The sequence below is a fragment of the Macrotis lagotis genome, chromosome 2 (genome assembly GCF_037893015.1).
Source record: "Macrotis lagotis isolate mMagLag1 chromosome 2, bilby.v1.9.chrom.fasta, whole genome shotgun sequence".
NCBI lineage: Eukaryota > Metazoa > Chordata > Mammalia > Peramelemorphia > Peramelidae > Macrotis > Macrotis lagotis.
Window position 1 is genome coordinate 771,130 of NC_133659.1, and position 12,039 is coordinate 783,168.

General features: G+C 50.7%; 2 protein-coding genes across 9 annotated transcripts in view; one reads left to right on the forward strand and one right to left on the reverse strand.

The window, feature by feature from the left end:
* MIGA1 (mitoguardin 1) overlaps positions 1-4,282 on the reverse strand; it is a 68,709-nt gene extending 64,427 nt beyond the window's left edge. Inside the window, exons 1-2 of one of the 3 annotated variants that reach the window (XR_012475441.1) lie at positions 3,478-3,773; positions 3,046-3,157 (exon numbers count right to left, since the gene is read on the reverse strand). Coding sequence is in view for 2 of the 3 variants with exons in the window: in XM_074221119.1 (XP_074077220.1) it covers positions 3,046-3,157; positions 3,478-3,500 (135 nt within the window). In the remaining variant the exon portion in view is untranslated. Of the gene's footprint in view, positions 1-3,045; positions 3,158-3,477; positions 3,774-4,176 lie in introns of those variants that run through there. The other 2 variants (XM_074221120.1, XM_074221119.1) reach the window with 2 other exon arrangements.
* Positions 4,283-5,693: 1,411 nt separating this feature from the next.
* Positions 5,694-12,039, forward strand: part of USP33 (ubiquitin specific peptidase 33) — a 76,437-nt gene continuing 70,091 nt past the window's right edge. For 3 of the 6 annotated variants that reach the window (XM_074221122.1, XM_074221123.1, XM_074221124.1), the window contains exons 1-2: positions 5,694-6,169; positions 8,163-8,243. In XM_074221122.1, the coding sequence (XP_074077223.1) occupies positions 5,910-6,169; positions 8,163-8,243 (341 nt within the window). In that variant the 5' untranslated portion in view covers positions 5,694-5,909. Of the gene's footprint in view, positions 6,170-6,533; positions 6,551-6,888; positions 8,244-12,039 lie in introns of those variants that run through there. The other 3 variants (XM_074221127.1, XM_074221125.1, XM_074221126.1) reach the window with 3 other exon arrangements.

Genomic DNA, 12,039 nt, shown 5'->3' on the forward strand with positions numbered 1-12,039 from the left:
CTAATCAATAAGCTTTTAGTAAACAGGTTTTCTACTCCAGGTACTACTCTGGGATGACCAAAAAGGCAAGGAAAAAAAACCAGTCTGTTCTCAAGGAATTTATATGACATGAAAAATCAGCCCACAAACATAAATATAGTTAGAGTCCATGAGATGGTCATATAATTTAAATTTGCCCTTGTTGAAGTTATAATTCTATGTAAAATATGTAGGTGTTCTAACCCAATAGAAATAGGCAATGAAAAATTTTAAAATAAGTTTTTATCTATTTACTAATATAATAGTGAAAGTAAAGGAAAGTATATTTTCAATTCAAGTTTATTACAAAGTAATAGAGTATTTATGTAAAGTAAAATTTTAAAAATTAAAACATATTAACTATCATACCAAAAACCTAAAAGGATGTGATAAAATGTAACAGTAAATTAAACAACTAGAAAAAGAAAATGATAAATGTTGAAGGGGAACTGGAAAAACTGAAACACTAATGCACTGTTGGTAGAGTTGAGAACTGATCCAATCATTGTGGAAAGTTACCCTAACACTAAAAACCCGAAAGACTAGAAAGCTTGTATACCCTTTGATCATGTAATACCAACACCAACACCAGATCTGGATCAGAAAGAGATCCAAAAAATGGTAAAAAACCATTTGGACAAAAATGTTTATAGCGGCTTTTTGTGTGGTGGCTAAGTTTTGGAAGGTCGATCTATTGGGGAATGGAATATGATTGTAATAGAATACTCTTGTGCTAAGAAATGACATGCAGAATGATTTCATAAAAACTTGGAAAGACTTTTATGAACTGCTGCTCAGTGAAATGAGCAGAACCAAAATGTTGTACACAGTAAACGTAATATTGTACAATGATCAACTGCAAACAACTCAGCTCTTTTCAGCAAGACAAAGGATTCAAAAAGGAAGTGATAATGTCTAAGTACCAACTGAAACTTACTATTTTTCACTTTTTGTGTTAAAGTCTTCTTGTACAAAGGGACTAGTATGGAAATGTTTTACATGGATGTGTATGTTTAAACTCTATCAAATTGCTTACCATATCAGAGAGGGGAAAGAAGGAATTTAACAAAAAAAAAATGTCAAAAATTTTTCTGTTATGCAACTGGGGGGAAAATATTATTTAAAAAAAATACACATTTTACCAGCATAACCTGAACTGTGCTCTCTTTCTCTAAATCTTCATACCTATGCTAGTAGATATGAAGGCTTTTTTCACATCTTATTGAATTTGCATGCTCATGTTCTCCTGCAATGAGAATGGATGACTCAAATGGGACCAAATCATTCTTGTAATATTTTTCAACAAGAGGGTCAAATTAACTGAAAAAAGCAGTCTTCAAAGACAGCTTTCTCATATGGCTGAAAAGCCATGGAGGAGATCCATGGCTGTGATTTCTCCAAGCTCAAGTACAAAAGGGTCAAATAGTCTTTAGGTACTTAAAATCCAAATGTACTTTTTCCTCTCTTAAAAATCTGAATTTTTGGAAGGATCCCTTTCCCAGAAGGAGCCTCTTCTTCTATATTATTTGTTTACTGATAAATCTCTCTTCTTCCAGTATGTCCTGCCATATCCTCATCTAAACTGGTCATCTTGTAGGTCATTTTACCATGACTCCATAGAACTATGCAGTGCTTCTATTTCTCAATCCCACCAGGATCCTGTTTTCTCCCAGGGTCTCAGAATGGTCTCAAGCTGCTTCTCACAACAATGCCCTTTTCTCCCCTCCCTTCTGAGGAGCAGATCTTTCTATGAATGAGGCACAGCTCCTTCCCAACTTTCATGTTTGTCTGGTGTCTGCAGGATCTGTCACAAGGTATGGCCTACCAAGGCCACTTGATTGCTCTCACTGGTTGACTCACTCTAAATCAATCAAAAATGATGGTGTGAGTTGCCCAAGTTAATGGGAAAAGAACTCAGGTACTCTAATGTTAAACACAGCACCCAAAGCTAATAAAGGAAGGGACTGGTATAAATAGATCCCCTGAGATTTTAGCAAAATGTGTGACAGCTCCCCCACTGCTGCTATTCTTCTGGAGAAGAACAACATAATGATGTGGCCACGGGTCTGGCAGAAGGGCCAGATCCTGCAGGGAGGACAGTCTCAGGACCTTGCCACCTGTAGCTCATCTGTTAGGTACTGAGGCTGCTTGGCTCTTGTCTTGGAGCCTATGGAACCCAAGAGGTCCTTTGTAGGTAGGCCAGTGATGCCAGTAGTTCAGGAGGTAGTGGCCTCCCCTGATAGCTCTCTGGATGGCCATCAAACAAAGGCTGAAAAAGAGACAAGGTTAGCTCCACAGATGTGGTCAGTTGCTGCTCTCCCGAAACCAGACTCCAAGGTCTAACCTGGATCTTTAGATGACTCAACAGGAAGCTGTGGCCCCAAGGCTAGCTCTCTAGAGAGGTTTCAAAAACATTCTCCACCAATTAGGCAGCAAATTCACGAAGGGATTGCTCTGGCCTGGACATGGTACACAGCACTGAGGATACCAAAAACACAAAGAAGGCAAAAACTGGTCTCTTCTACCCCTCAAGAGGCTTTCATGCCAATGGAGAGGCCAGCAGACCTCAGTGTGTCCCAGATAAATTGTCTGAAGGCACCTTAGGAGGAACTAGCAGAGTAAGTGGGGGGGGGAAGGTTAGAGAAAGAAGAGGAGAGATGAGAAGTAAAGGGAGGGAAGAGGATAGAAAAGGAGGAGGGAAGGGGGAGGGGGAGGAGAGGAATAGGAGAACAGGAGAAAGAAGAGAGAAGGGGGAGGAGAGGAAGGACAGAGAGGAGGAGGAGGAGGAAGAAAAGGAAAGGTTTCTCAAAAGGGAGATGGGGCTGCAAGAATAACTGGACTCTTCCAGGCTTATTTTCTGGTCAGGTAACCAAAAAAATGAAAGGAAATACAAGCACGTTGCATTTATGATTACTTGAATAAACATTTTAATGGAAACTCATAAAAAGCATACAATTCCAGATTTTCTCTGCACGATGAGACAGGAGAATTCTTAAGTTTTCAGCTTTAGGAGATTTCCTTCTTTACCTGGATCAGAGAATAGTACCACGACAGTGGGAGATCAAACACTCTCAGTGCGGTCGTCTTCAAGGAGAACTGTGGCTCTCGGCTCACTGCTTCTTCTAACATGACTCCTTCACTAAATGGAAGACAAAAATGCGTTAGCTCCAAGTGTTTCTGGCAGTCTGCCAAGCCAGAGACAAGCTCTGGAGCATGCCTTTGTTCATGAAGCTACAGCACTCTCCAAGTCAGATTTCTGAGATCTAAGCAGGGTCCCAATAGAGAGCAGTCTGAAAGAGTCAACGTCCCTCAGGTGCTCCTGGTTTGGGGACTGAATCGACTCAATTTTCAATGATGCCGATGTTTGTCCTTCATTCTCAAAGCCCGTAAGAACACCAGGGAGATGAGGCCGGCGTGATAAGCACAAGAACTGAATTGAGTGAGGGGTGCTGGACCAACCTCACTTTCTGCTCTGGAGTCATTTCAAGTCGCCTAGAGACAGCCCTAGAGGTGAGGTCCTGCCCAAGCACTCTCTCCTCCTCCTCCTGCAGCCTTAAGCCGGGCTGCCTCCCCTCCGGGGCCGCCTCCAGCCCTCATCTGGACCGGGCCGGCCCTGGGGAAGGGGGCTGGGCCCTGGGACTCGGCCCGGCCCCTCCCGCCCGTCTCGTCGGGGTGGGCGGCTCCCGCGCGGGCTGGGGGGACACAAGCGGGCCCTGGCCCGCCGGGCGCCCCGAGGCCGGCGGACAATGCCCGCAACAGGGCCCGATCGCGGCCGGGCCCCTCAGGCTTGGCGGCGGGGCCGGCCCGGGCCCCGGGGCCACACGGGCCTCCCCTCCCGCCAGAAGCGGGCCTGGGCGCATGCGCGGGCGCCCCGGGCCTCCCCCAGCCCGGCCCCCCCCCCCAGCGGCGCGCTCCGGAGGGCCCCGGGGGCCCGGCACCCCGCCCTCCGCCCGCCCAGGCGGGCCCCGGAGCCCCCCGCCCACCCCGGGCCCAGGCCCCGCCTCCCCTGGCATCTGTCAGCCGCCCCCGGCATGCCGCTCCGGCTGGGGGAGGGGCCCGCTGCCCCGCTGCCCGGGACAGACCGGAGAACTGAGGCCGGGCCGGGGGTGGGCCCCGTGGGCCCCGAGCAGGGCGCCCCCCTCGCCTGCCCCCCGGTACCTGGAGCCCGCGCCGCCACAGCCCGCAGTCGCCGCCGGAAGGGAGGGCGGGCCCGGGCGCGAGTCCTTCCGGGTCACGGCACGGCGGCGAAGGCCCCGGCGGTGAAGCGGCTCCGGGCGGGCGGGGCTGCCGGCTCCTCCGGCCCCACCCCCTCCGGCCCCCTCCCCCTTCTCCTGGCCCCCGGAGAGCGGCCGGAGGCGGCGCCTGCGCGTGGCCTCCTGGGTGGCTGACCCCCCCCCCGCGGGGCGGGCCCCTCGGCGGCTCGGCGCCGGGCGCCCCCTGGCGGCGCCTCTCCCTCCCCCAGGCCGGGCCCGGGGCCGCCGCTGGAGCCGGGCCGGGAGACAGACAGCGGGGCCGGGGAGACAGCGGGGCCGGGCCGGGAGACAGCGGGGCCGGGCCTGGAGACAGACAGCGGGGCCGGGAGACAGCCGGGCCGGGCCGGGAGACAGCGGGGCCGGGAGACAGACAGCGGGGCCGGGAGACAGCGGGGCCGGGCCGGGAGACAGACAGCGGGGCCGGGAGACAGCGGGGCCGGGCCGGGAGACAGCGGGGCCGGGCCTGGAGACAGACAGCGGGGCCGGGAGACAGCGGGGCCGGGCCTGGAGACAGACAGCGGGGCCGGGAGACAGACAGCGGGGCCGGGCCGGGAGACAGCGGGGCCGGGAGACAGCCGGGCCGGGAGACAGCGGGGCCGGGAGACAGCGGGGCCGGGCCTGGAGACAGACAGCGGGGGGCCGGGAGACAGCGGGGCCGGGCCTGGAGACAGACAGCGGGGCCGGGAGACAGACAGCGGGGCCGGGCCGGGAGACAGCGGGGCCGGGAGACGGGAGCAGCGGGCCGGGAGACAGCGGGGCCGGGAGACAGCGGGGCCGGGCCGGGAGACAGCGGGGCCGGGAGACAGCGGGGCCGGGAGACAGCGGGGCCGGGAGACAGCCGGGCCGGGCCGGGAGACAGCGGGGCCGGGAGACAGCGGGGCCGGGAGACAGCGGGGCCGGGAGACAGCGGGGCCGGGAGACAGCGGGGCCGGGAGACAGCGGGGCCGGGCCGGGAGACAGCCGGGGCCGGGAGACAGCGGGGCCGGGCCGGGCCGGGAGACAGCGGGGCCGGGAGACAGACAGCGGGGCCGGGAGACAGCGGGGCCGGGAGACAGCCGGGCCGGGCCGGGAGACAGCGGGGCCGGGCCGGGAGACAGCGGGGCCGGGAGACAGCCGGGCCGGGAGACAGCGGGGCCGGGAGACAGCGGGGCCGGGCCGGGAGACAGCGGGGCCGGGCCGGGAGACAGACAGCGGGGCCGGGAGACAGACAGCGGGGCCGGGAGACAGACAGCGGGGCCGGGAGACAGCGGGGCCGGGAGACAGACAGCGGGGCCGGGAGACAGCGGGGCCGGGCCGGGAGACAGACAGCGGGGCCGGGGAGACAGCGGGGCCGGGCCGGGAGACAGCGGGGCCGGGAGACAGCGGGGCCGGGAGACAGCGGGGCCGGGAGACAGCCGGGCCGGGAGACAGACAGCGGGGCTGGGAGACAGCGGGGCCGGGCCGCGCCGCAAGAGCCGCTGGAGCCCTTCCTGCCCCCCGGCCCGCCGGGGAGATCAGAGTTGGGGGACACCCTCGGGGAGGCCACTTCCCGGGGGAGCAGCCGAGGACGAGAGAGACCGTGGCTGGGGCCGGTGATGGGCCCTGGGCCACCCGAGCCCCACCGCAGCCTGGGACCGGCACCCGCCGAGATGGCTAGGGATGGGCAGAGGAGAGGCCCCGGGCCGGGCGGGGGCAGCGCCCCCATCCCGATCGGACAAGGCCGGGCAGAGAGGGCATGGGGGCGAGAGGAAGCTGGGGGACCTGGAGAGCACCCACCTCCCGGCAGGGACAAGGGCTCTGGTGAGGCGGCTCGGGGTGGCCCCGGGAGCGGCCCAGTCACCTTATGCCCATCCATTGGCAAGTTCTCCAAATCCCCACGTCCCAGGGGAACACAAAGAAGACCACGGAGCTAACTCAGGGTGGGTACCTCTGGTGGACTGGCAGAAACTGGGCCTTCTGCCCCTCCTTCCATCCGCACTCCAAATGGCCCTTTTCTACTCCTGGCAGCCATAGCACCCCTCAACAGGGCTGAAGCTCGGGGTTCAGCCCGAGCAGTTCTCCTGTCCGGCCCTCTCTACATGCCCACCGGCCGATTGGTCTTGGACTTGCTAAGGGCATGTGTAGAAGGTCCTATACTTTGGGCTGGCGCGGTCACCTATGGATAACAGATAGGAAGGCAGCACAAGAGGAAAGCTGAGCCTTGCCAGCTTCCCTGCCTTCTGTCCCCTAGGTTTATTGGCACAATCAGGAATATGTTCTTCCTCCCAGACCCTCCACGATTCCTGTCCAGTTTCCAATAGGTGAGCTCCCTAAAATGGGTTGGGGGATGCAGAATGACAGAGATCCAACAGGGTTCATTTCCTAGTCCAAGTAGGTAATAGGTTTGGGCTCAGTCTACCATGTTGGCACCAGTCATGGAAAGAATAGATTTACTCTTTTTCAATTTATAAAGATTTTTTTATTTAAGGTTTTGAGTTCCAAACCCCACCTCTTGCCCCTCCCCCCTCCCTGAGATAGTAAGCAATGAGATATAGGTTATACCTTAGACTTCCATTTAATGGGGGTGGGGTGGGGTTCTATTGACTTTTGTCAGGGACAGGGCCAGTCACTAAAGACACTTTAACCCTCTCTTGGCCAGGTCAAGTTTACTAACCAAAGAGGGCCTTGGGGAGGCCCAAACCCTGCAGGAAGGAGCACGAAATGGTTTAGTAATCAAGAGATAAACAGAGTAGAAAGACAATGCTCAACAGAGGTGATGTTGCCCTGATAGTGCAATCAAGTAAGCAATTCAGAAACATCCTTTTATTAAGCTCCTACTGTATGCCAGGCACTGGGGACACAAAATGAAGTCAAAGACAGTCCCTGCCTCGAGCTCACCATCTAAATGGGGAAACAACCTGCCAACACACACATACAAAGCAGACTACCAAGAGGACATCCTTAGCATGGGGAAGCGTCCACGAAAAGGCAATTCTGGTCAAAGTCGGCTCTTCATCACTCTGGCCTAACACTTTGCTATGTCAAATTTTCTCTGATGGAAACCAAGTGTGTGATGCATGCTGCTGTTTTCAGAGCTGATTCTAGGAGTCTGCAAACTTTTGGCACTTTCAAGTCCATGTGATCCTGAGAAAAGAATGGTTTCCTGGTCCACACCATGGTATTTGCCCAGGAGTAGTCCCTTCTCCCCTGTGGATGAAAGTACTAGTACTTTTCTTGGCCCTGGAAGGTCCCTGGGGCCTCTCCTCCCTGTGATCACAAGCACTCCTCTCTTCCCTGGAACCATAATCCTGAAACTGTGGGCAATAACATTGTCGGCACCATCTGGACCTTATTTGAGCCTAACAGGTGGGACCTACTATTTTCCTATTTTACAGTTGAGGGGAAGGTTAAGTGACTTGCTCAGGGGTAAACCAGATTTGAGGGTAACTTATGGATCTCAAACCTATTGGTGAGGTAGGGGGATGTCTACCCTAAGCTTGTGAAGACTTCCTCCAGCCAAATGGGTGGACGAGCACATCCCAACAGCCATGAAAGCAGCTGAAACAGGAGCTCTGGAGTACTCAGAGCTTGGTCAGACATCAAAGACACCAAGAACCATCTTAGAGTGACTTGACTTTTGTCTTGGCTCTAGATGACTCCTGAAGAGAGTGAGGCTGAGGACTGTGCAACTCTGCCTCACTGAAATCCAATTCACCAAAGTCAAGGCATCACTCCATGATATTATTGACCCTTGACACCTGCCACTGGACTCCAATGGCTCTGAAAGAGAGTGAGGCCAATGACTCTGCCTTACCTGAATCCATTTCACTCACAAGATGTTATCCCATGATGCCATTGGTCCTCTTTGAACCAAGGACAAATGATGACACTTGGACATTATAATAAGCTCTCCATTGGTCTCCTTGCTTCTAGATTTGCTCTTCTCCAATCCACCCTCTCCAGTCCATCCATACATCAGATGAGAAAACTGAGGCCAGAAGCAGGATGGCGCAGGTTAGTAAAAGAGGCAGGTGTGAACTCAAAGTCAGCAGTCTCCCTTGTTTCATACAGCATACTCAACCAACTCAGGTTTCCTCAAATTATATTTATTTGTGTATGAATCTACCTCCCAGCACAGTATAAGGAAGAAGGATTATTTTAATTTTGTCTCTGTCTTTCTATCACCTCATAAGTCATCATTTTAGACATTCTGGGTACTCAAAGTATATTGATAGAAAGGAATGGAGTGGATTGGAACCCTTGGTCATCTTTTCCAATCCTACAGCTCCTTCTCTCATACCTCCCCCCAACTCCACCAGGAAGAGGATTCTGACTGCTTTCAGTCTGTCTACTGGCATCCCTCTGACATCTCTTATGAGAGGAACAACCTGTTCACATGCATCACCCCATCTAGAGACCTTTGTCACAGATCCCCAAGTCAAGTGCCCCACTTCTCCTGCTCTCTCTCATTTGGAGAGAGGAGAATGCAAAAAAGACCCTTTCAAAAACCTTGGCCTCCAAAGTCCTCAGACACCCCAGTTCCCTCTATATTTCAGCCATCTACAGATGGGATGTGTGATGGGGTTCACCATCATTCATTGCCAGCTCCATAATTACTTTTTAAATTACAATTCTAATAATATTGAATTCCCTTTTCAAATGATAATCTCCCTATTCTTTCTCTGCCTCAATTCTATTTCTCTCCTCTTTAGTCCTCTATAACCTAATGTGCCTCATCCCTCTCTGCTCTCTCAACTTCTACCTAGAATCAGATCAGGGGTATAGTGTATAGGCTTCTGGGCTTGGAGTCAGGAAAACCTGCATTCATACCGTACCTCATGCACTTACCCATTGGGTGGCCTTGGGTAAGTCCCTTAACTGTTGCCTCAATATCCCCATAAAATGGAGATAATAATTTCACCTGTTTCCCAAGTTGGTTGTGAAGATCAAATGAGATAATAATTATAAGGCACACAGTAGGCACTTAACAAATGCTTGTCAACTTTGAATATAGTTCAAGGTGACTTGAGTTCATCAAAAATAATCAGGTGCTCCCTTCTGATTTCCTTAGTGGAGAGCCTGTCTTTATGGATACTTCTCTCTCTCCAACACAGTTTAAAATCCCATAACAATGATCAACCTGGTTGGATTTGGGTCCCCCTTGACTTTTTTCATTGGCTCGATATTTGGAAGGGAGAGAGCACCATGCTTTTGTAGTCATTCTCAAATGTTTGCCTCTGTGTGATTCTATCTTCTGTGTATGTCTGTTAAAAGTGGTGGATAGGGGTAGATAGGTGGTGCAGTGGATAGAGCACTGGCCCTGGAGTCAGGAGTGCCAGAGTTCAAATCTGACCTCAGACATTTAATAATTGCCTAGCTGTGTGACCTTAGGCAAGTCACTTAACCCCATTGCCTTGCAAAAGCAAAACAAAAAAAAAAACACCACCAAAAGTGATGGGTAGAGGGTTCCAAAGAAGAGTATGAAAAATGAAAACAATTTATCTTTGTTTTACCCTAAATTATCGATGGGAGGGAGTACATGTTCTTCCACCCCTTCTTAGGGTCAAGTCTAATCACAATTAAGCATTTTTATACTTTTTTGACTAATCAACAATTTCTTCAAAGCTGTTCAATCATTTTTTAGTATATCAGAGATTCCCACATGCTGCCAAATTAAACTCCTAGACACACTGAGGCTCTGCTCTGTTGGCATTTCCCAATTTACTCTCATTTCCCTTGCAGATATTACAGGGCCTTGGAGCTGCAACAATCAGATAGTACATCTCTCATGATTTCATTCTTATAGTCTTCATATGCAATCCTTACTTCCCAGGGCAGAGGAAATGTGCAATCCCATGTTCATTTGCAGCACTCAATGTGGCCCAACAAAAAAAAATGAATTTCTTATAACAAATAATGCATCGTCATTCAAAACAAAATTCCCAAATACCTGGATGCTAAATTGTGCAATACTTCTCATTCTGTCTCCCAGACTGTTTTCTTTCTGTAAATGGATAGCACATTGGTTATCTATCAGATAACCCAATCAGAATTACATCAGTGGTTCTCTGAAATCATAAATGGTCATTGTATTGATCGTATTTGTACATCTTTCAGTTCTTGGTGAAAGAACCTAGTCCCAAAGCTGGGGTGGGGATTTTCTTATTGGTGGAGATCAAGGCTCTTCCCATTTCTCATTTGTGAGGGTATCAGTCTTTGGGGTCTTCAGTGGTTCCTGGATTCCAACTTCTAGAGAGATGGATAAAACCCATTCTTCCTGAAGAAGGCACCTGAAGGAAAAACTGGGAAGAAGCTGACAAGAGAGGAGCAAGCCATCTCCATCATGGCCCTATTCCCAGTTGCTACATTGGGGGAGTTCCCCCTTGGGTGAAATCTGGGACTTTGAGAGTCTATAAGCTATACATTTGGGAGTCTGTAAGTGATACATTTCTTCCTAGTTATACTTTCTCTGATTTTTGTTTTGTTAACAACTTGTTCAAATGGATGTTCTTTGATATTGCTAGATGTTTATTGTAGAACTGATATGGGGAGGGAAAGGGGTCAAGTCGTGCATATAAAGCTGGAGATCTTCCTTCTCAAATATTGAAAATGCAATCCGAAATTAGCTTGAACCTGAAATTCATCCCCTAGACTAATAGCAGTGATCAGAGAGCTATCATTTTAGCCTAGGACCTCCAGACTTCTGGCCCCAATCTGCTGTTCCTCCTCCTCACAGGAAATAAAGTCACCCTTGAGAGGAGAAGAGGCTCAAGATGTCTGTTTTGCCAGCTTTCTGAATCCCATCCTTGTACCCCCATGCTACATGAGGGCAACATCCCTCATTATACAGGGAACTCAACTTTGTTTTGACAGAGTTGTTGTGAGTGTATAACGTGTCTCTGAGTTCTGCTCCCTTCATCCTTTCTCAGACATGTTTGCTGTGTCCTGAGGTGGGGAGAAAGGGGCCAGGAATGGCATCTGCCTCTTCCATTCCCTCCTCACCCCCAGTCACCTAGATGAGCAGAGGGCAGTATTATTTTTTGTTGGCATTATAACAATGGAGACTGACAGGGAATGTATTGAGAGCTAGAAACAAAATAGAATCACTGAGGAAAGGTAGCCCAGACCAAAAGATCCCTCATGCCTCCTGGGAAGCTCCTAAGCACCTCCACAAAGGGAAGAAAAGGCTTAAATGATCACTTGGCCATGTGTATGATCCAAGGTTAGCCCCTTCCCCTGGACCCTATAGGGAAGTCCAGAGGGAAAGTGTGTCACAAATTGGGGTGAAACCATGTTCCAAAATATTCATAGTAGCAAAGAATTGGAAATTGAGGGGATGACCATCAATTGAGGAATAGTTGAACAAGTTATAGCATATGAATGTTATAGAATACTATTCTATAAGAAACAGGCTCTAGAGAAGCATGGAAAGAATTATAGGAAATGATGCTGAGTGAAGGGAGCAGAACCAACATAACAATGTGCACCTTAACAACAGCATTGTGAGATGATTGACCTTGATGGAAGCAGATCCTCTCAGCAGTTCAGAGAGCTAGGACAACCCTGGGAGACCTGTTTTGGACAGTCCTATCCACATCCAGGTGAAGAAAAACAAAACAAAAAATAAACTGTAGAATCTGAATGAACACTATGTTAACTTTTTTAAAATTTCTCTTCTGTTTTTCCTACATGGTTTTCTTTCTCCTCATACAGAAAATGACTATTCTGTAAACATGTTAAACACCTTCACTGAAGATCCTCCTGAAAAATATCCTTAAAAGGATCTTGACTGAAGATCCTCCACAATGTT